This window comes from Anolis carolinensis, chromosome 5 (genome assembly GCF_035594765.1).
Source record: "Anolis carolinensis isolate JA03-04 chromosome 5, rAnoCar3.1.pri, whole genome shotgun sequence".
Taxonomy (NCBI): Eukaryota; Metazoa; Chordata; class Lepidosauria; order Squamata; family Dactyloidae; genus Anolis; species Anolis carolinensis.
This window is the reverse complement of record NC_085845.1, coordinates 145,784,519-145,808,985: the sequence shown is the minus strand read 5'-3', so window position 1 is coordinate 145,808,985 and position 24,467 is coordinate 145,784,519. Positions and strand designations below refer to the sequence as shown.

The 24,467-nt window shown below is 39.3% G+C and overlaps 1 protein-coding gene across 7 annotated transcripts in view; it reads left to right on the top strand.

The window, feature by feature from the left end:
- The window catches only part of adamts20 (ADAM metallopeptidase with thrombospondin type 1 motif 20), an 80,301-nt gene extending 64,756 nt beyond the window's left edge, over positions 1 to 15,545 (top strand). For 4 of the 7 annotated variants that reach the window (XM_062982494.1, XM_062982496.1, XM_062982499.1 and 1 more), the window contains 10 exons: positions 2,672 to 2,845; positions 3,299 to 3,469; positions 4,422 to 4,622; positions 4,733 to 4,862; positions 5,007 to 5,101; positions 5,199 to 5,293; positions 6,227 to 6,360; positions 8,337 to 8,428; positions 9,623 to 9,727; positions 10,797 to 15,545. In XM_062982494.1, the coding sequence (XP_062838564.1) occupies positions 2,672 to 2,845; positions 3,299 to 3,469; positions 4,422 to 4,622; positions 4,733 to 4,862; positions 5,007 to 5,101; positions 5,199 to 5,293; positions 6,227 to 6,360; positions 8,337 to 8,428; positions 9,623 to 9,727; positions 10,797 to 10,886 (1,287 nt within the window). In that variant the 3' untranslated portion in view covers positions 10,887 to 15,545. Of the gene's footprint in view, positions 1 to 2,671; positions 2,846 to 3,298; positions 3,470 to 4,421; positions 4,623 to 4,709; positions 4,863 to 5,006; positions 5,102 to 5,198; positions 5,294 to 6,226; positions 6,361 to 8,336; positions 8,429 to 9,622; positions 9,728 to 10,796 lie in introns of those variants that run through there. The other 3 variants (XM_062982495.1, XR_010006714.1, XM_062982497.1) reach the window with 3 other exon arrangements.
- Positions 15,546 to 24,467: the final 8,922 nt, after the last annotated feature.

Below are 24,467 nucleotides of genomic sequence, written 5' to 3'. Positions count from 1 at the left end.
ACTTAAGAGTAATGATAAAAATGAATCTGGATAATAGATGCTTCAGCTTTACATGATTTTCAAATTATGTTAATAGAAACAAGTTGTATGGAGTTCCCCCATCACATTTTCTAGATGATCATATAGCTCGTATTTTTAAATAATAATAATAGTAATAATGATAATATAAGGAATACATTTTAGGAAACATGCCATATAAAATTACATTAAAAGACTGGAAGGCAATATGGTCTTAAAACAGAAGCAAAGGTACAGAAAAATCAAGACTTAGGTATGTTTGGGAACTGGAAAATGTTGGTAATGGTAAGCTTTAGCTACTTGAAGGCGTATATCCTCTGTTTTGTATGCACTTGAGCAGAAGGAGTCAGTGAATGCTTCCCAATTTGCCTGTTAAGTGAGTTCAAGTGCATTCCCCAGACTGAGGAGTAATAAATGACTTTCTCAATTGCTTTTCAGCTTATATTAAAAGTTTCTGCAGCCAGAGACACACACAGAGAGAGACCTATATTGTATTTTCTTACTTGATCTTTGGGAAGCAAGGCCTTTATGGACTGTTTTATGGGTCAAAATTTGTACAAATCCCCCTTTTGTATGTTTTCCTGTGCATCTATGAGAAGCACAATTTATATCCATACATTATAAACAAGGCTCCAAATAGGTATTATTAAACTCTCATAATCAAAGTCTCTGTATAGTAAGAACTGTAGCGGTATAGGCATTAATCCAAGGTTGTGTTTTAATGGAATGGAATGAGATCATTGGATGTTTATGATGTTCTTGTGAGATATCTTTTACTTAACTACACAGCATACATTAATATTCCCAAGAGATTTTTGTTTCCCCATTAGCTTTCTGTGGAAGCTTTTGCATTCCAAAAATATGCCTAGAGGAATAATTAAGCTTTCTCATTTGAGCCTGATCTTATCTGAAAGTGATTCTAGCCACCACTATGTCTCTTTTCAAACCATAAGAAGTTTGATGGTTTCATTTCCCCCTTGAAGAAAGAATCTTAGCCTGGATTCCCAAGAGAATCTGGTTATACAGAAAAATCTTCTTAGCAAAGGGAAAGGTATTTGTATGCTATTTTAAGTGACAAAGCCAGGTCTGCTGCCAAGGTCAATCACCGAAGCAGTCCTTCCATTGTCCAGATCCCATCGAACAACTAAGATGCAGTCAGAATTGATCCATGGAATAATGTATTGAATGGGAATTCAATACTTACATAACCCCTATGGCTCAATTACTTCACTATACTTGAGATGAGCTATTAGACTTAAGGTTAAGTCAACTTTATATGTTATTTTGTTTTGCCCAGGATTTCTTCAGTATTTCATTTTGTAAATCTTTCCGAAGTAAGTGGAGAGTAAATTATGAGTATAAATTATTTGGCTTTTATTCTTGATTTTTATATCATTTCCCCCACATTCTATTCTAAGTTCTATTCCTACCAATATCAATATTAGACAATATTAGACAAAAAATATTTTTAAATAAGATCATTCAGTTTAGTTATACAACCTAAAGGTAAAGGTTTTCCCCTGACGTTAAGTCCAGTCGTGTCTGACTCTGGGGGTTGGTGTTCATCTCCAATTCTAAGCCGAAGAGCCGGCGTTGTCCATAGACACCTCCAAGGTCATGTGGCCGGCATGACTTCATGGAGAGCTGTTACCTTCCCACCGGAGCGGTACCTATTGATCTACTCACATTGCCATGTTTTCGAACTGCTAGGTTGGCAGGAGCTGGAGCTAACAGCAGCCGCTCCCGCCGCTCCTGGGGTTTGATCCTGGGACCTTTCGGTCTCCAGCTCAGTGCTTTAACGCACTTCGCCACCGGGGCTCCTTAGGTATACAACCTAGAATAACAATAATGTAACCCTATAGTAAACCTAACTAAAATCTGAACTATATCAATTGGTTTCATTTGTGTAAACATTGCTGTTTTAGGAAGTGAGTAAGCCTTAACAATGGAACTTATCTTATGCATAGGATTACCATGTAAGTGACCTTTTACCAGCACATCTATTTCTTCTTATTATTATTATATTTATTTATATCCCGCTTTATCTCCCCGAAGGGGACTCAAAGCGGCTTAACATAAAAGCATCAGCACAACCATTTAAAATATACAAATATATGAACATTAAAGCAGGATTAAATATAAAATTCCCAGTTTAAAATCGCTAAAACAAACTCAAAGTTAAAAACCACAGCACCCCTGAATTGATCTTAAGAACCTTCATCTTTAAAAGTCTGTCTAAATAAAAAGGTTTTCGCCTGCCACCGAGAAGGCCCGCTCTCTCATTCCCACTAACCGAGTTTGAGATGGAGATAGGACCGAGAAAAGGGTCTCTCCTGAAGATCTCAGGGGCTGGGCAGGTTCATACAAGGGGATGCAGTCAACTCAAATAGCCTGGACCTTAACCATGTAGGGCTTTAAAGGTCATAACCAACACTTTGAATTGCACCCAGAAACAGACTAGCAGTCAGTGGAGCTTTTGCAACGGGGGTGGGGGGTGGGTGGGTTGTCTGCTCCCTGTAGACAGGAATCTACTGACACCTAAATAGATGTCTACTTAAAAGGTCCATTGAATTCTGTGGGATTTTCTTCCATGTAAATGAGTGCAAGTCTTCAATCTAAGATTTCTGTATCTTTTTATTTGAATGTGTTTCAGTGTTCTGTGACCTGTGGAGAAGGAATTCAGCAACGTGATGTTTATTGCAGACTAAGACACATTGGTCAAGTTAATAAAATGATGTGTGGTCCTCTTGCCCAGCCACCTAGTATAAAGCTCTGCACACTGCCTCCCTGTGCACAATACAAGTGGTCAGCTGAGGAATGGCAAAATGTAAGTGTATGAGTTCAAGTTAAGATTACTAAAATCATTAAAGATATTAGTAAACTCTGCAACAAGCATATAGGGCACCTATATAGGCCTGCATAGTATCATTAATCTCATCTAGGGGAGACACACAGTATTCTTTACTCATTAATATATTTTGCCACTTTGGCATACTCTGATGCTTTAATCCACAAAATAATGGAGGATAGGTAATCTGAGTGAAATCAATCCCTTGAACTTTAAATATTATTCTGCTCTTAGCACTTATCTCACTTTTAGTTTTAGACATGCTTTTTCATAACATATTTTAATATCTCTGTACCATATCTTACATGTTTGATCAGGCTGACTGATTTCAGGACTCAAACCACATACCACGTTGAGATTTTCTTTTAATAAAAAACGGACATATTTTATTTTATTGTGGGAAATCATTTAATTTGCTCTTTTCATCTTCAGTGTTCTTTGTCATGTCGAAAAAAAGAAATACACCGGAAAGTGAAGTGTGTAGATGAAAAGGGAAACCAAGTGAATGAAAGGCTGTGCAATCCTGCTGTAAAGCCAACATCTATTAAAAAATGCAGAATGGAATCCTGTAAATTTGTTGTGATGACAATTGACTTGTCACAGGTAGATATTCCTTTATAATTGGGTTTTTTATTTTATTCTTGAGGACAGCAAATGCTTCAGTGTACAAAAAGTTTAAAACTCTTTCTTGAGTTATTGCAGATGGCATGAGTTTATTTTTTTAAATGGAGTACAAGCCGTAATTATTAATTCATTTTTATCATTGCAGATTGATCTATCTTTATCTGTTAATAAAACTATATATTTTATATTGAATATCATTACTATCATCAACATCCTTATCACTTTATTCATTTAACTGGGACTCAAAGTGCTCCTTTGGGCATGTTGGGGCCCTGCCTTATTGTATAGCAGCATTAATTGTTCCCATTATTCACTCAGCCATTTTCAGTCTCGACTGTTTAGTAAGCCAGGAGGAGCAAGGGTTTAGTACCAAGTGGTGCTTTTCACCTCTCCAAAGATCCTGTCCATATCCCCAAGCTTCACAAATGGAAACATGTCATTCTCACTGAATAGCAATGAATTAAAATTATTTCAACCAGACCTGTAATAACTATAGCATCCAAATTGGAATGAATCCAAGTAATTTATCTGCAAAATGCCATATGGACACAAAAATGTGAATTTCTTGTGTTGTTCTCATGGTATGAATCAAGAAATACGTGGGGTTATTGCTGTTATGAGACACAACCAGTTGGATTCAAAATTTCACTTTCCTTCACAACTGGATTCCTTTCAATCACAGAAATAATGTTGATCCAAGAGACTGCAGAATGCCAATAGATTTTTGATCCCCAATGCTTAGTGGTATTTTTCTTACAAAATACACACAGATCACTAATACACACATTTTCAGAATGTTGCTACACCGTTGTGATTGTTGACTGGTAATATTCTTCAAGTAGATGGGTAGAAACCCATGTCCATTTTCATGGGACTGTCATGAATGAAGAATATCTGTATTCATTGTGTGACTATTTTTTTATCATGTTAGTGTCCATCTGGTTGTAATCTTGAGTATAAACATAAGATTGCATACTGTGTAGAAGCACACAATGCTTGGAACACTCGTCCTTATGGCCTTCGATCAATAGCTTATCAAGATTGCCCAGTGATCCAACCAACTCTGATTGATAAATGTGACATTCAGACTTGTCTACATGTTGCAACTTGGAAAGTTGGAAAATGGCATAAGGTGAGTATAGGACATGAATCAAGCTAAGGTTCCTTAGTAAAAAAAAAATGATGACATTAGTTGTGATTTGCTTTATGGTCTTTTCAGTGAATGCTGTAACCTTTGTTTAGTGCTCAGTGCCATGTGGAATGGGGATAACAGAAAGAAGAGTGGAATGCATGACTGAAAATGGTTTATCCAGTGACTTGTGCCTTTCACATTTAAAACCAGCATCAAGAAGGCGATGCCATCCAAAAGACTGTAAGTAATGACCATATAATTTAAGTATTTTCAGTGGAATACTCCAAACATGAGTTCTAGCTTTGGGGGAAGGGATATACCAGTAACTAAACTAGCAGAAAGATGGAATAGATTAAAACAAAGTAACATTGCATTTATTTATAGGCAAGAAGATAACCAGCTGCAAAGAAATCCAGATTGGAAAAAAGTTTCAAAAGGATGGTGAATATTTGCTTAACATTAAGGGAAAAATGATAAAGGTATCATGTGATTCTTTTTATCTTAGTTGGGAGCAATGTAAGTTGAAGCCCTTATCACCTAAATTAATTCTAAGATGTTGTCATTTCTATTTTGTAGATTTATTGTTCAGACATGTGGCTAGAAAATCCCAAAGAATATGTAACATTGGCTAAAGGGGAAGCAGATAACTTTTCAGAAGTATATGGATATCGGTACTGTGTTTTTCAAAATTCAAATATTTAAACAACTACCAGTATTGTCTATTTGGAGAAATAACCATGTGTTAGTTAAAAACATACAGGAATAATTTCAAAGTATATATTGAGATCTGAATGTATCATTTTAGAATCTGGAAATACAGTAGAGTCTCACTTATCCAACACTCATTATCCAACGTTCTGGATTATCCAACGCATTTTTGTAGTCAATGCATTGTGATATTTTGGTGCCAAATTCGTAAATACAGTAATTACTACATAGCATTAATGTGTAATGAACTACTTTTTCTGTCAAATTTGTTGTATAACATGATGTTTTGGTGCTTAATTTGTAAAATCATAACCTATTTTGATGTTTAATAAGCTTTTTCTTAATCTCTCCTTATTATCCAACATATTCGCTTATTCAACATTCTGCCGCCCGTTTATGTTGGATAAGTGAGACTACTGTAAAATGAAACGCAGTGTGTTGGACATTTTCTGTACTTTAGCCAGTATTATAGAGGATGCTTCTGAATTCTGTCTTACCTGAAATATAGCAAGGAGCTGTACAGCTAAATCTAATTGCTTGTCCCAGCTAAAATATACTCAGTGAATCAAAGGAAGTGACTCAGGTGTCTGGTTGCCCTTGATTCAGTAGTCTGCTGTGGTTCAGGCCAAAATATTTTCAGACAGTGATTATTTTTTTAAATGGGAGGGCTATAGACATACTTATTCCTCTCTTACTGAAATCAATAGTACTTATCTAGACTTATCTGTGAATTTAACATAGGTAAATTGTGTTTCCATTTTTAACTGCATATTAGTACATGTACATACAATGCTCTGTGTAACACTGAAGCAAACTTTCTTGGTTTTTAATATGGAATAGCAATGTGATGTGTTATATGATCGACTATATTAAAGTTGAGGAATATTTACTTGTAGGCTGCAGAATCCATTTGAATGTCCTTTTAATGGAAGCAGACGTCAAGACTGCATGTGCAGAAATGACTACCCTGCAGCAGGCTACACCATTTTTAGAAAAATACGAATTGATCCCAATTCTTTGGAAATTAAAAGTGAGTTTTGATGTTATACTTTCTACTATACTTAGGTGATCCCTTGTTGTCTGAGTATGCTGGTCCTCCAAGTGTTGTGTCTTGGCGGTGGATACGTAGGTGGCTGTGGAGCCCTATTCTTGATTCGCATGTTCTTCCACAGTGAGGGCATCAGTTTCCAAGTGGAAGGTGGTTCTGGTCAGTGTTGGCTTGTAGCGCCTTCCTCTTAGCATATTTCTCCCTTTCACCCTCCATTCAAGCCTCTTCAAGCATTGCTGGTCACAGCTGATCTTCAATTAGAGTGCTCAAGGGCCAGGGCTTCCCAGTTATCGGTGTCTATGTCACAGTTTTTAAGGTTAGCTTTAAGCCCATCTCTTTTCCTGTCCACCAACATTCCATTTTCCATTCTTGAGTTGAGAGTATAGTAACTGCTTTGGGAGATGGTGATCAAACATTCAGAAAACGTGGCCAGTCCAGTGGAGTTGATGCCGGAGGAGCATCACTGGTGGTCTTTGCTTCTTCCAGAACGCTGGCATTTGTCTGCCTGTTTTCCCAAGAGATTTGCAGGATTTTTTTTAGAGGCAATGCTGATGGAATCATTCCAGGAGTTGAGTGTGACTTCTGTAGACAATCCACATTTCACAGACATATAACAGGGTTGTGAGGACAATAGCTTTATACACAAACACCTTGGTATCACTTGGTATCCCGATCCTCCAACACTTTCTGTTTTATTCAGAAAAATGCTGTACTCACAGAGCTCAGATGGTGTTGTATTTCAATGTCGATGTTGATTTGTATGGAGAGTGGCTGCCAAGGTAGTGGAGATGGTCAACATTTTCTTTACACCATTAAGCTGTATTTCTGATATTGCAGAAACTTGGCTGGTGACTGCTGAAAGAGCACTTTTGTTTTCTTGATGTTCAGTGAGAGGCTGAGCTTCTTGTATGATGCTACTGAGAGATCAGTGCAAAGTACAAATGCAATATAAATGCCTAGTTGTGCCATTTTGAAGGCATACTATTTTTCTATCCCTCTGCTATATGATATATTGAAGATATGGTGAGATGACAGGCAAGCTCTTGTCTGAAGTATTCATGTTTGCTACTGGAAGATCAGTGGCACATGAATCTTTATAGTTCGGGACTTTGTGAAACATTTGCACATTGTTATTTTGCATAGAAAACAGCATTTTTTGTGTGCAGGATACATATTCTCTCCATAAAATGATATTGTTCCTGTGCAAAAAAAATCCTGTTTCCTGTGCAGAAAATGTTGTTTTCAATGCAAAAGAACTACTTGTGAATTTTGCACAGAATTTGTCCTGAATTGCAAGTATCCTATCTCATTGCATAATGGTCACACTCCCTCCCCCATTTATCTGTGTGTGGGAGAGGGTGGTATGGCTACTATGTGATGGTGAATATTACACAATGCAATTCCCAAGTGAGTGGATTATTTTGCAGAGAAAGGCAATACTGTAGTCCTATTTTGCCTTCCCCAGAAGCGGGGTGCAATTATTGTGGTGGTGACTATTATGTGATAAAATACACTACGTTTTTAAAACTATGATTTTCAAATACTTTGTTGCAGTGGGAGAATGAAACTCATTTGTTTCTTTCAAGGAGAAAATTGGTGGCAAATTAAATTTGTGGGGTGTGTTATTTTCCCCAGGAAGATGCAGCAATGGGAGGGGAATATTTTTCAAAGATTACTGGTTGTTAGGCAACGTGATATAAAGAAAGGAAGAAAGATGGGAGCAGGAATAGTTGCGCATGGACCAAATCTAACCCATTTCTGAAGGTCCATATTTATCCCCTGTCCTAGTTCTGTGAGAAAGAAAATAGATCTCAAGTTGGGAAATAAATTCATATTCTTCATTTAAGATAATCAGAACTCCCTATGCCCATTGGCACTTGTATTTCTCTCACCATTGTTCATATGCTAATCAAGGATAATTTCACTTGCAACAACAGTGTGTTATTTTGTATTCCTAGCTACTGATTTCCGATTTGCTCAAACCATATTTGGGAAGCCTGTTCCTTTTGCCACAGCTGGAGATTGCTATAGTGCAGCAAGATGCCCACAGGTACTGGAACTGGAGGGACTACTATGTTTTCTTTGTTAAATGCGTATTCAGAATGTTGAGTAATACAAAGTGACTCTTCTTACTTCTTCCTTTATTTCTGTTTCTATATCATTTGCAATTTCTTCTAGCAGTGACACCCACGGTTGCTGACTTTGACTTCCCATTCATAGGTCTTCCAGGGAAATAGTTACTCACATTGTTATCAATTCATATTGACAGGTGCAGTGAAATGTCAAAATCAGCCCAATATGTGATGGAAATTGGTTCACATAATACACTTGAGTTCTTGACCTATTTCCTTTTCACCCTCCTCTTTCCAAAAATTCTGCTTTCATCTAATCAGTTCTTTTTACTCCTCTCTCATCTTGGTTCCTCCTTACAATATTTTGCCTGGTGTTTGCAACACGACACTGCCATCTTGTGACCTCCCGGTTTCTCTTTAGTAACTCAGTTTTAGGAAGGCTAAAGTCATAAAGTTCTGCTCCTCAGTACTTGGATCCTTATTTGGATCAGGTCTTATGTGCTTGCTTTTGAGTACAGAGATAAAAGTCATGCACATTTGCACCATAAGAATGTACATGTAAAGGGTAAAAGAGAGAGAAGAAATGTTCCTATTAGTTGCTTAATTTGTTGCTCACAACCAGATGAATTTTTTTTACTTCTTACAAAGCATCTAAAGTAGTCATTGATGCTCTGAAATTGGGGGGACAGACACATGGCATTTATGCTGCAACTGTCTGTCTGTCTTGTCTGTCTATTATACCTTGAAAAAAGAAGACAGGTCCATCCAGAACTAATAGTGAGCAAAAACACAAAAGAGATTACCAATTGGCCAATTTTTATAGTATTGTGAAATCTGAACATGTGTTGATCAAATTGCCTATCCCGCTTGCTTCATCCTCACTTGCCACCTGCAGTTGTAGTGGTCTGTGTGGATTGGAAGGGCTTTTTCAATAAGACTCAATGGGTAAGAATTTATGCTTTATTTGTAACAAGACATCTGAATTTTTAAAATAGTTTGCCCTAGTCATTTAGGCGTCTGAATAACTGCAATGTCTCTCCAATCTTAATGTTAATTATTTTTAATGTGTATTGGTCAAAGAGAAAAGCATTGCAGCCATATACAGAAGCAGCAATATGTGTTTGATATGCTCTAAAGTTGATCTATAGGCTTTTCTTTCCTTCACTTGACAGGGGCAATTTGGCATCAATTTGGCAGGCACTGGACTGAGGCTATCCAATACAGCAAAATGGATTGCTCAGGGAAATTACGCCACTGTTCAGATACATAAATCTCAAGTAAGTCATTTTTCAACAAATGATGAGACAGTGTGTGGTTACTTGCTGGCTCCGTTGAGGTTGGCTATTACTTTAGGAACTTTCTGTCAAGGTCTGAGGAACCCCAGTTATAAAACAGAGTTAACTGCAGAGATCTTTTAAAAGAAAATAACAAAGGTAGTTGCAAGAGAAGACTGGAAGAAATTGACTTTTTAAAGGCAGCAAAGGGGAATGCTTGTAGCCTGCTTAAGTAAGTCTTAGATAAAGCTGGAAAAGGTCCAGAGTTTTAATGAGACCAACAAATGACCGGGAAACAAAGACTAAATGGTCCTGTGGTGTCGTATGAGAGGCATTGGGTGTGTGAACTGCATTGGGCAACACCATCAAAGGAAGTAATGCCAAAATGACTTGCTACACAATTTTAGTACAATATTTCATGGGAATGTATTTTTTTTTTGTAAAATATATCCCTTTTTTGTAAGACCAACTTATATGTACACTTTCAATAGATCTACAAGGCTAAAACTCTATGCTAATGTACTCTTTGAACTTTCTAATGTACATGTGCTCCAGTAAGGGCTATCATCATCACCAAATTATAATGACACCTTGAATTATGTGTTTTTGTCTGCACATGCACTGTTGATTTTGTTAATGCTGATTTTCTTTAGTCTTGTGTTTTATCAAATTCTTTGGTATTTTAACTACAATATTGTGGTATGGTCTGGTGCAGCAGGCAGTGACACAATCGGTTAACAGACTATGTTCAACTACCTTAGTGGCTCCACTGCTCTAAGCTCACACTAGACTTTAGTGAGATTACTTTCATTTAACAACAGATCTATACATCTTTTCAAAAGCTGGATATCATTTTTGCTTGGAGGGGTATCTGGAAAACAGAAGCCAAAGGGCTTATAGCAGTATTTCTATGGTTTTATGGATATCTGCTGTTTTGTGAAGGTAGCAGTAATAGTAATAGTGACAGTAGCAATTGTGGCATAATTCCATAGCGAACCTGAAATAGAGTACCCAGGCTTATTCCATTTGTAGCACACATTTGCATAACTGTGGTTTCTCATATACTTTTCAGGATGACACTAAAATATATGGAAGATGTGGAGGATTCTGTGGGAAATGTATTCCAAATGGAAACACTGGTCTCCAACTTCAGCTACAGTGAAGGAAACTGTCAGAAAAAAAGGATTATTTAAGAATCAATACTGAAGGTGCTGTTATTTTTACTGATCTTCAACTGTGCAATGTTCCTTTGCTCAGATTTTTTCTTTCCCCATCAAGACAATAGGCCATAAAGACCATAAGTTAGGGATTCAAATAATTTGCTCCTGTATTTGTTGTCAAGTAAGCATGTGTATAAAGAGCCGTGATAATTTTTTGTTTGTTTTTGCAGAGACGCTAAGACATTTCAGTGAAAGGAAACTGAAAGAAAAGGTCTGGTAGTTTTCCTTCTGTAGCTCTTTGAACATCCTGAAAGTCCCCCCCCCCCCCCCAAGTACCAAATGGGGAGGGAAGGCTGCAGTGGGAAGAAGAAATCACCCCAAATTGGGGGAGCGGAGTTGAGCAGCTTGTATGGAGTAAATCCAATAGTTTCCACTTGTGTTGTTTCCAGCCAGTTGATCTATATTGGAGGTCCAAACATCCACAGTAGGGAGTTAATTTAAAGCATGACAGCTCTGTTAGAAGCAGGACGCAAGTCTTGTATTTGGCAATGCTTCTCAGTTGGCTACCTCCCTGTACATACCAGTGTGGAATTGCAACAGTTTCTGGGACAAACAATCAAGCCTAGTTGTGGAGCTTTGTTTCAAAAGGTACCAAATCTATCTGAACAAGTTTTCTAGGAATAAAAATGTGCAGAGGACATTTTATGGTATTATTTTGCCATAAAATGAAATTTCCCAAGCTCTGTACCCAAGTGATTTGATACATTTGGATACTAGTTCTGATCTGTACATAATATTCTACTCCTCACTATCAATGTGCTGCCATTATAACTCATTTTTCAGTTTTTCTGGACTTGGTACCTTTGAGACACAAACCCCACAATTAAACAATCATAAAAACTGCAGCAGGGGATGGGATTTCCCCTCTACCTGGGTCTTTATTCTACTAAGAAGGTTTCTGGGCTGCAATATGTTCTCCCAAGCTCATCTGTTCACTTCCATAACTATTTCCCCCGTACTGTGAATCTTAGGGGGAGCATATCATACTTGGCTGGTGCTCTAATGTTTAATTGAATCTCAACCACAAGACTACATCAGATCTCAAACCGCTTCCTGTGTTTGCTCAGATGCACTACAACAATGGTTCTCAACCTGGGGTCCCCAGATGTTTTTGGCCTTCAACACCCAGAAATCCTAACAGCTAGTAAACTGGTTGGGATTTCTGAGAGTTGTAAGCCAAAAACATCTGGGGACCCCAGGTTGAGAAGCACTGCACTACAAGAAGGGCACTGAAGTTAGTAAAGGTGGCACCCGAGATGAAGGTTTAGATATAAAAACTTCACATGTGTTTGGTCACAGAACTGGTGACATCAGGTGAGTATAGGCACCTCTAAGACCCCTTCTACACTGCCATATAAAATCCAGATTATCTGCTTTGAACTGGATTATATGACAGGGTAGACTCATATAATCCAGTTCATCTGGGGACCCCAGGTTGAGAAGCACTGCACTACAAGAAGGGCACTGAAGTTAGTAAAGGTGGCACCCGAGATGAAGGTTTAGATATAAAAACTTCACATGTGTTTGGTCACAGAACTGGTGACATCAGGTGAGTATAGGCACCTCTAAGACCCCTTCTACACTGCCATATAAAATCCAGATTATCTGCTTTGAACTGGATTATATGACAGGGTAGACTCATATAATCCAGTTCAAAGCAGATAATGTGGATTATCTGATTTTATAATCTGGATTATATGGCAGTTTAGAAGGGGTCTTGGTGTATGAAGGCATAGAGGCATTTGGCCTGCTGCTCCAGTCCCCTGCTGCAAAGACTGAACAAGGCAGAAAGGTTTACAAACACCTACGGTACATAAATACCCTTCCCTCAGAGAGCCCCCGGATTACCCCGAAACTACCATGTATTTAAAAGGAATGTATGTTCAGACATGCCTAATGCTTTATCTCATATATTTTTATGCAAAATCCTGTACAGTTCCCATGTGCAACCAAATGTCATACTTGGAGACTCTATACAAGAGATGAGAACCTCTGCAAAGTACAGTGTCCCAAACTACATGTACAGAGTTTGTATATGCATCAATGCCATACACACACTGTTTTCATACTATGCGCATTTGCTGAATATATGATCCTGACTTGAGCCTGGAAAAAATCCTTTGTACAGAGGAGTAACACCAACCTACACACTTTATTTAAAATTAAATCCTGAGTAGGTTCATTGTAGAATGATTCAGAAATTAGCAAGTTTGGTTCTATATAGCATAATGAAACAAAGAGAGTTCTTGCTTGCTAGCTTGTTTTCATCAGTTATACTATAAGGTAAGATAAGAGAAAGGATGTTTGAAAGGTATGATATGCAGCAGTGCAATCCTAAACATGAATAGAAAACAGTCATGTGGCTCTGCCAAATTAAACAGTTTTATTATAGCATGATCGTTCATAGCCCATGGCTCATGAAAGCTCATGCTATAATATCTTAAGTTCCCTAAAGGATTATTTGTTGTTTATATTGCAGCAGACTAGCTTGACCACCTACTTGGAAGCCCTCAGCACATTTACTCGGATTTATGTCCCCCTAAATCAATGAGATTTAGTCTATATGAAGCTTGCTTAAGATTGCATTCTTCGGCTGTGTTTGTAGAACACAAATATATCTGAGTGGTGCATAATCAATATCCTTTCCGCTGATACAATTGATTTAACTTTTTATTGTGCTCCTGTGGTTCTTAAAAAAAAACAACAACAACAAAGTTACTGGTGCTCAAATGGAAACAGCAGCTCAGCTTCAGATATTCTTGAAACGAGCTTATGTAGAATACAATGGTACTATTACTTGTCTCAATCTAGACATTATATCCTGCTGATGCAGCCTAAAATAGAATTGGCTTTTTAACTGCTTCATCACACTAGGACTCATAGTCAGTTTGTGGCCTACCAAGACTCCTCAATCCCTTCCACATATAAAGGTGTCACCCATCCTAACTGTCTAACCCACATTTACTAGCTTGTTTGCAAGAATATTAAATGGGACTTTGTTAGATGCCTTACTGAAATCAAGGTATGCTTCATCCACAGCATTTCTTTGTCTTCCAAGCTTGTAACTTGTAAAAAAAGAGATAAGATTGTTCTGGCATGACTTGTTTTTGAAAAACCCATGTTGACTGGGGAACATCTGTTTGAATGGATATAAACGTTCCCCTAATATTCTGAACATATTCATGTCACTGGATTTAATGAAATCCAGTTTAGGTTTCCAATTCTCTTAATGGTTTTGCTTAGACCAGTGGTTCCCAACCTTTGGGCCTCCAGGTGTTTTGGACATCAGCTCCCAGTGTTCCTAACAGCTGGTAAGCTGGCTGTGATTTCTGGGAGTTGAAGTCCAAAATACCTGGAGGCTCAAAGATTGGGAACCACTGGCTTAGACGAAACAAGAAATTGTGTCTGCCTATTATGAGAAGAATAGTGCATAAATTCCAAGCTGTAGTCTTTCTCTTTTCCTCTTCTTCCAAACACAAGAAAAAGTCATGGAAAGTTTCTCTTATCTCTTTAGACTTAATTCTTTAATACATGTATACATGGGAAACTACCTATGTTGTTTTAGCAAATAGTTTAAACCTGGTTTTAGTTATCTAACAATGGTTAGATTCCAGTTCTTACATTTTACTGTCTTCCTCATATACACCGAGGCCCCTTCCACACAGCTGTATAAAATCCACATTGAACTGGATTATATAGCAGTGTGGATTCAGATAACCCAGTTCAAAGCAGATATTGTGGATAATCTGCTTTAATATTTTGAGTGATATGGCTGTGTGGAAGGGCCCTGAGAAGAGAAGGAGTGTCACGTGAGCCTAAAGCTTGTGAAAGTTTCTGCTTGCAAGTAGAAGACATGGTTTTATGTTACATCAAAACCATCATTATTTTGTCAAAGAGATCTCATCTGTGTCCAGTCCTTTGTGCATATAACACAGCTTCCTCCACAAAAAGATGAGAAAATGACAGAACTTCATCATAGAAAGTTTATTGCATTTTGGTTAAAACATCCACACATGCTGCCCTCTGAGGATCTGTTGAAATATGCATTGTAATGTGATGTCATACACAAGGCAGCTTGTGTTTTAAGATCATTTAAAGCACAGAACATTATCTAGAATTTTTAAAAATCAGATTAAGTACATAGGTTAAGTACTCAGACTTTGCAAAGTATGTTGTGTTGTATGATACCTGTTTAAGCCAAATACCAGCAAAGGGTACAAGCTTTATTCCATTCACATTAATGACGAAACTCCCATTAATCCTAATGGATCTGCATTGCACCCTAAACCATTAAACCAAATATGAATTAACTGCCAGTAAAGTATTAGTAGATAAAATGGCAGCTAGACTAGTACTGCCCAGAAATCCATTAAATCAAAGACTAGGTCATGCTGTAGGATTCAAAGCAGTTTTCTTTTAGCTAACATATACAGATAACTATTTTGTGACCTCTGTATCAGAAAAGTATTTTGCACTATGTGCTTTAAATGTGTATACAAGAAAACTGTAACACTATTTCCTTAGAAATGTTTACATTGACAATACAATCTTATAAATTATTTTTAAAAAATCTCAATGTAATAAATGTGCTATGTGATCAATGCATTGGTGTGCTTCTTTGTACTAACAAATCACAACGAGGACAAGAATGTTTGTTGGATAGATGCATATGGAAAAATTTGAATGGTGCCACATATCCCCTTGGACAAATTGATGTACTTTAAATATTCATGGCTAACCTGAAGCTTTTTTTGGATTTTCTACAAGTCTCTACACAAAGAAGGAGTTACAAGGTGTAACACCCAATAGTGTAACAACTCCCTTGACACTATTCACTCTTCTCACTATTCACATACTGTAAGTAGCCAGTGATTGCTTCTTTCCATCTAGCCTGTTTAGTATCTAGCACCTGGGTCACTCAAAGTCCTTGAGCTATACCCAATAATGTTGAAGTATTTTGTGATTCCATGAGAACTCCAGTGTATAATAGTTTCCCATATCCACAAGGGTGTTTGTGGGTGCAGAATTAAGGCTATTCCACAATATTAAACAAACAGAGCCAGATAGCTCATATTCAAATGCGATGAACTATCATTTTTGATTATGCAGATCCAGAATAGGTTTCTACAGTCACTTGTGGACCCACTGCCAAGATTCTACCCCTAGAAGACAATCATAATCAGCCATGAGTGCCTATGATGATGATGAGCCCTTCTCTTTTGTCAAAAATGTAACCAACACAATTATCTTTAAAACACTGCTATTGTTATTTCCAATTTTAATGCAACAATGAACATCTTTAAGTCTTATCGCTCAAGCCTCTTCTTCTACTATTACATTGTCACTCTACATAATCCTATTCAAGTGAGATTGCTATCTTTCCTGCCGGACCTTCAGAACCAGTGTGGGATTGCAGCGTCCGTTGGCATTAAAGCAGTATTGCACACAGCATTTTGGACAGCCTGCCCACTACTTTCCCCAAGATATTATCTCCACCTGCTTTCATTGTTTAGTGCATGTGCACATGCACACTGACACCATGACTTTATAACTGTTGTAAAGTTGCAGTGCCTATATAGCATTGCAACACTGCCCTTTACTTGAATTTTAATCCAATCTCAACAAAGGAACAAGGGCTGCATTAGATATGCTACCTGCCTGCCTCACGTGCCTCAGAAATCCCCTGAGCATCAGAGAAACAGGCTGGCCTTTAGAACTGAGATCACCTGAGAGCCACTACTGTTCATATCATGATGAGTCCCCATGTTTCCCACTCAAAGCACACCCACTAGATAAGCCCTAATAATCCTAAAATTGGATTAAATGTGCAATGCAACTTTTGCAGAAAAATTCAACGTGAGTGAATGAATGAATTGTTTATTGTACTAGCCATAGGCCATGACATCAGTAGTATACAACCTTTATAAACACTTTCCAATAAAAACATTAAAACTTATTCAAAAATTAAAACTAGCTCTTTAAAATCATGATAGCAGCAATATAACAATGACAGTGTCTGATTTGTATCATCCCAGTGAGTGGGAAAGGAGCTCATTGGAAAAAATTTAGCAAGCAAAAATAATATTTTTTAAAACCATCTTCTGTAGAACAACAACCACAAAGCAACAACATAATCCAGTAAGCATTCACCCAAGACACTACTAAAACACTTCTGGTGCCATGTATTTCAGGGATACTCAAGCTGTTGACATGCCAGATGAAAGGCACATGAAGCAAACCCTTGACGAGACCACCTTACATCTGGAAATAGATGTCCCCATTTTGATAGAATATGCTTATCCAGAATAGGTCTCTACCGTCACTTATGGACCCAACAGCAAGACTCTACTTCTGGAAGACAATCATACTCAGCCATGAAGGATCACCTATGACATGATGATTCAACCTATTATTGAAAATTTTTAAAAATAGAACTTCTCAATAGAATGCATATTTGTATCCCTCATGTGAGTTTGTATATACAGTAGAGTTCCGATTATCTGAGATAAAGGGATGGGCCCAATCTTGGATAACCGAACTGCTTGGATAATAGGGAGGCCCTATTATCTCCCCAGCAATCCGGTTTAGGGAAGTGCCCTGCAATCGCTACTGCCTAGCAATGCTTGTGGGGTGCTTCCCAAGGGCAAGGGCTCACTGATGGATGTCCCTTGGCAAGCCCTCACCCCTTGGAAAGCACCCCGCGAGCGTTGCTAGGCAGCAGCAATTGTGGGGCGCATCCTCCTCCCTCTCCCTCTCCTTCTCTCGAACTCGAGAGAAGGAGAGGGAGAGGGAGGGGCATCCCCAGCAGCGCCTCAAATAATACGGAGTCTCGGTTAACCGGAACTCAGTTAATCGGAACTCTATTGTAATTCATAAACAATGCACATTCCAAGAGTATGAGGCACCTTTTATTTTATACAGACAGATGGTACCATTCATAGCTGAAAAGTATTGTCAAATTGAATTCCTTATGCTAAATAGCAAGGTCGTGCAAAAGAGTTGTTTCTGCTTTGTAGGTCCTACAATTTCATAAGATTTGTACATACAAAGTGATATTTAGGGCAGCCATGCAAAAAACTCACCTATGACTTTTCAATAAACCGTGCAAGTTTCCCAAAGTCAGTTGGTGCTCAGCCAAAGAGGCCAGGTTGCCTGTCACCGCTGGGAGGGTAAACTAGCTGGGAGAGAGACTGAGAATTCTGGGAAATGTAGTTTGGGAAGGTGAGGACCCCGTGACAGAGAATTCAAAAGGCCCTGCTTTAAACGACATTTCCCAGAATTCTGCTCACATCAGAAAGCTCCAATGAGGGAGGGAGGAGCTATTGTCTATCTGTAGCAGCACCAGAGTTCCAATAAATTATTGAATCTGCAAAGAGAAGTGATAGTTGGACTGAAAGGAAGCTGAAGTGAAGCCAAAGAGACCAAAGAGGACCCCTGTGACAGAGAATTCAAAAGACCCTGCCCTAAATTACATTTCCCAGAATTCTGCTCACATCCCCAATGTCTGCCTGTAGCAGCTGCAGAGTTCCAATAAATTATTGAATCTGCAAAGAGGACTGAGTAAGTAAATCTGTGCTGGACTGGGAGGAAAATCCCTGAGTTGAAGTTCTATGGTATGTGTTAACTTGCACTTTCGGCCCAGTTTCTTTGGATCCAATCTAAGATTTTATCAGTATATTTTCTATGTGATTTTTATGACTTGTTTTTATTGTTAATGTTTTGTTTTATTGCTTGTTTTTATATTGTTGATGTCCAGGCTTGGCCCCGTGTAAGCTGCCCCGAGTCCCTTCGGGGAGATGGGGCGGGGTATAAGAATAAAATTATTATTATTATTATTATTATTATTATTATTATTATTATTATTATTATTATGTGTTGTGTGTGTGTGTGTGTGTGTGAGAGAGAGAGAGAGAGAGAGAGAGGTTCAAGGGGATAGCTGTTGTGACTTTAAAAAAGGTTTTGGCAAAACTTTAAAAATTCCCCAAAAATGAGTAGATGTGCAAATCTTTCTGAAACTTGGTAGGAATGATGCCTTGGTTATCGTGTGTCACTATATACAAAATCAAGAAAATAGCACTTGTAGGTTTTTTTTTAAAAAAAGTTGTTTTAAAAAACTTTTAAAATTCCCTAAATATCAGTGGATGAAACTTTCTGAAACTTGGGGGGTGGGAGAATAGTGGTAAATGTGTTCTACAGTTGTAGGAAGTTTCATGTCGATAACTCTAACAATGAGGGAGAAAGGAGCTCCTGAAGTTTCGCCACTGGCACAATTAACTTAACATAAAAGTAATGAAAAAATATGATATATCGTTATAGTTACATAATAGTTATTTTAGAAACACTTTAGAAATGATTTACCGCACCCTAATTTAGTAATGAGTATTGAAATGTTTTTCCATTGATCACACAGGTCTATTTAAGATTTGTTAATGATTAGTCTTCTAACCATATCGACAGTAAAAGACCAAATATAAGTATACAAAGGCACAATAAATACAAACCCCTATCCCAATACGCCTTGTAATAGCTAAAATACATTAAAACATGATTAAATAACAAGTTTGGTAAAATCAAATTAAATTAAATTACAAAATGATTTTAAATAAGTTATTTGCCATAATAAGAGACCCCGTTTTGTTTAAGAAAGAGATCTCTCTTATAAGGAAAGAGATTTCCTTATGCTTAAAGCTGACAACTGACTGTGTGAAAGAATGGTTCTGAAAGAGAAGAAGGGAGAGGTCAGAACCTTGACCAAAGTAAATCTGTTCATTAGAACTAAAACAAATGGAAATATGGTTATCCACTCTAGGAGTAGAATTTCACTCATGGGACTCATATTTTTCTAAAAATATATAATTCTGTCAGACATTTTCTCCTTCAGACGAAGATGTTAAGATAATCAAATTAGATCACAGACTGCTTGACAAAGAAAAGCATTGTTCATATCTTAAGCTATTTATTGGGAACAAAGCAAAGGGGAAAGGTGTGAAATATTTGGTTGATACAGAGAATTCATTATTACAGGAGATTGAGACAGAAGGTCTCAAACAATAAGAAATAAAAGAAATGCCTTCTTGTCTGGATCAGCCTATCCTAACCTCCCTCAGGCAAAGTTAAATTCTGAGGCTGGGATCCTATAACATGGAATTGGAGAATCACAGTATAGTGCTATATCTACTAGGGATCCATTAAAAATGGTTCAAAAGTCATTACAAAACTGCTGTTTCATATCTGATATGATCAATCTATTCTTGTGAACTCTCTCTTATTGGTGTTTCCAACTCGGACCTCTCTCAAGGGCTCCCATTGAAATGGTCAACTTCCAAAGCACCTTTGTTTATTTGAAATGACACTATTGTAGTAATCAGAGCTGGAATATTAAGGTCCATTTCAGCCCACTATCCCTTGGTCCACCTCTCAGGGCCAGAGCAATAAACAGACACAAAATAATTCAATATACATTTAAGTTTCTCGCCACAGCAGAAACCAATCAGCAACGATGTCGAAGACAATCCCAAACTATACCATGGAATGGATTCTAGTTGAACACTTTCTTAACCAATCAGAAGCTAGCATGGGTATCTTGAATAGCTGTAAAAATGTAATAAATATCTTTGTATTCACAATTGCAATATATCAGTTCTTTGAAGTATTGTGTCCACTGGCATCCTCTCTTGCCATTGAGAAATACACCTCTGATTTTTCCTTCAACCCATCTGTCTCTCATTCAACCTTCTGGGAAGTTTGACGCATCAGGTTTCAAACCCACAATTCCTGTGGGAACTGAAATCACATAATCGAAGGGTCCAGTTCCTGTGACTTTCGTGAAACCTCAAAACCTTGCATGATCCTAACCTGACAATCTTAGTCACTAACACAATTCCATCTGAATCCTGGTTGTTGGTTTGTTGAGTTTTGTTTGATATAGTTTTAGTGCTGTTTTTATATTTTGTTGTTTTAATTGTGTTTTAATTGGATCCTTATATGTTATTATGCATTCTTAGTTGGTGATTTTATTGTATGTCTTGGGCCTGGTCCTGCTTGTAAGCCTCCCCAAGTCCCTTTGGGAAGATGATGGCAGGGTATAAAGATATTGTTGTCATTATTATTATTATTATTATTATTATTATTATTATTATCATTATTATTATGACACAGCAAACAAAATAGATATGCTGGATTATTATTATTATTATTATTATTATTATTATTATTATTATTATTATTATTAAATATTCCTTACTACAAAGAGCCTAGAATGATGAAAACTGTAATCTAATGCATCTGGAGGACACCAGTTTGGGGCAGATTGTATTACAACATCATCTGTTTCAACGTCTTTAAAATTTGAAGAAAGAGATTTTTTTTCTTGTTTTTAAAGTTTGTAGTGGGAATCGTCAGTTTTCATAAACCATAAAAGTTACCCAGAATATTTACTTCGAATTAAACAAATGATTATGCTTTTTAACCTTCTGGATAAAAATATGAATTTTTTTCTTTGATTGTAGACTTTCCCTGTCCATCCAAAGAAATCTTCGGTCATGTTCTGCATCTTTTATACTATATTATTGTTTTTAAAGCATTATTGTTATTCAAAATGATAGGCTGCAGAATGATACAAATCTTCAGTAAGTTTCCAGGAAATAATGCAAATACGATAATAATATGGTACGAATATATTAATGGTCCCTGCCATATTAATGAAAATAAAGCTTGCAAAGGTAACTTGCAAAGCACTGTTTTAAACCACTGATGTTCTGGAATTATGTGCATATTTCCACCCAGTGGATATGACCTATAATAATGACAAGTCTTGCAATTTAAGTCATGGATTTAAGTGTAATGTACCCCAGACCAGCATAAAATCTAAATGTTAATATGTGGGTTTTGAGAAAAAAAATTCAAATTTCCTTGTCGCTCATCACTTTTAGCACTGCAGTATACAAAATTGTCAGAACCCTGCTACTAGAGCCTGGATGTGGCTCTGAGTTTCAGGGTCACTGACATTGATAAGACACCTGCGGCTCAGGACTTGGAGAAGAAACGGCTGCTGGACTTGGCGGGGAATTTGCGCGGGGTTTTACTGAGCGGGAAGAGACTGTTCAAATGAGGGGGAGGGTATATAAAGGAGGGTTGGCCGTAGTATCCCATTCTTGGCTTTTCTGATGTTCATGTTTCCTACAGTAAAAGTTTCTGGTGATATCGCAGAGAGTCTTGTGTGTTCATTCAGGAGCGGCTGTGGTGAGCTGACACTAAGCCAAGAATACGGACACCATCCCGCTGTAGCGGTGAGGTGTAACATGCAAGTGGAGGATGAAGAGCTCTTGGGCGCAGGAGGAGGAAGGTCGGAAAGGGCCACTCCCGAGCCGGACGCTGAGTTCCACCAGCTGGCGGCCCTGGCGTCATCCACCGCTTATGCCCAGCCAAATGGGGTAACCCAGAGGCGTGGAGTGGTGCGGGGAGACAGCACCGGAGGAGAGGAAGGTTCACCTTCCCCAGGCCCACAAAGGATGGTGTTTCTGGAGGAGAGGATGTCGGCGATGGAGACCACCCTGGCAGTGATGTCGAGGGCGATGGAGCGCATGGCGGTTTTGGCGGAGCCGGAGAGAGGAAGGGAACTTCGGGCTAGCTCAATGTGGGACGTGAGCCTGGGAAGCAGCCAGGGCTTTGCAGACCTCCCAGCACCGAAGGGAAGGGAAATGCGAAAGGAGCCCGGTGCCCGGCCCAAGACCCAAACAAGCCTGACGCGGGTGGAGGAGAGTGACGACGAAGGGGAAAAGCCTCCGAGAATCCCGGCTACGCTCCCAACTGAGACCCTGGTGCCCCTGGCGAATGCCGGGCGTGGCACAGGGCCAAGAGAAGCAGCAGCGGGGCCCACTGGTCCGCAAGGGGGCTTGCGATGGGCGGAGAATTGGGGATTGCCACCACAGGGACCCCTACCGAGACGAGAGGAACTAAGGATCGAGTTTGGGGGAGAGTCCTCTGAACTGGATTTTTCCCTGACCACGGTGAGGGGCTATATGGAGGACAATGCTCACACTTTTAGAACGGAATCCAGCCGGGTACGGGCCATTGGTGCAGTGTTGAAGAGGGGAGCGGCCAGCTGGTACGTTCAACTGCACGCGCGGCGCGACCCATGTCTGGGGTCACTCCGACGCTTTATGGGGGCCCTGGAGACCCGTTTCCGAGATCCACTGGAGCAGATCCGGGCGAGGGAGAAGTTGAAGACCGTCTCCCAGGGGCAGAGGTCGGTATCTGAGTATGCGGAGGAGTTCCAATGCCTCGCTGAAAAGGTGCCGGAATGGTCTGCAGTAACAAAGATAGAACTCTTCAAAGAGGGTCTCAGGCGGGAGATCCTCTCCTGGGCGGTGCATCGTGATGAGCCTGACACACTGCGCGGATGGATTCAGCTGGCGGGGCGCGTCGAGACATCGCTGGCCCAGGCGAGGAGGCACCGAGGAGGGCTACAGCAGCGGCCGCAGATGAAAGAGGGGAGCCGGAAGGAGGGATCAACCCCAGCCGGGAGGAGAACGGAGCCGACAGGGAACGTGAGCACCAGCAGGAGGGGCTGCTTCGTGTGCGGCCGTTTGGGCCACAGGGCTGCCGAGTGCTGGCAGAGAAAAGGGGAAGGCGGAGGCCCGCCCAAACCAAGAGCCGTGGCAGGGAAACGCGCCGAGGAAGAACCACCGATGAGGCACCACTCGGGGGGGTTGGTAAGTCAGGACAAAGCCATGATAGTGGTCCCCATTCAGCTTGAAAGTGGCAGCAAACAAGCAACCTGCAAAGCATTTGTGGATTGTGGATGTTCCAGGAACATCATCTCCCCTGAATTAGCCGAGGGATTGGGATGCGAAAGAACGAACCTAGAATCCCCAATAGCTTTTTCGCAGTTGGACGGATCCACAGCATCGGGATCATTAGCTAAGTACAGTGCCGAAGATGTAAAGTGTAAGATAGGGAGTTGGGAAGGAAAGGTGTCATTTGTGATATCACAAATAGCCAGCTATAATGTTATACTAGGCATGCCATGGCTGGGGCAGGCCAACCCGCAAATCAACTGGGAGGATAAGAGCATGATCTTCAGGATGAAGTTGGAAGAAGGGAGCCAGGAAGTGGAGAGAGAGCCGGGGAAAAGGGGGGAGGAAGACTCTATCAGGATAGCAGAACTGGCAGATAAATTACCCCCAGAGTATCGGGATTTTGTGGACGTATTTGATGAGAAGGAAGCAGACAGTTTCCCACCGAAGCGGAGAGTTGAAGTGAAGATAGAGCTAGTCCCAGGAGCAGAGCTTCCCAAGGCAAAAATATACCCAATGTCGGCTAGGGAAAAGGAGGAACTGAGAAAATACATTGATAAAAACCTAGCGAGGGGTTTCATAGAGCCTTCAAATTCCCCTCTAGGGGCGCCTGTGTTGTTCAGGCGGAAAAAGGACCAAACGCTGAGGCTCTGCATTGACTACAGGGGCCTGAATGCAATCAGTTCTGTAAATAAATACCCCCTACCCTTAGTGAAGGACTTGATC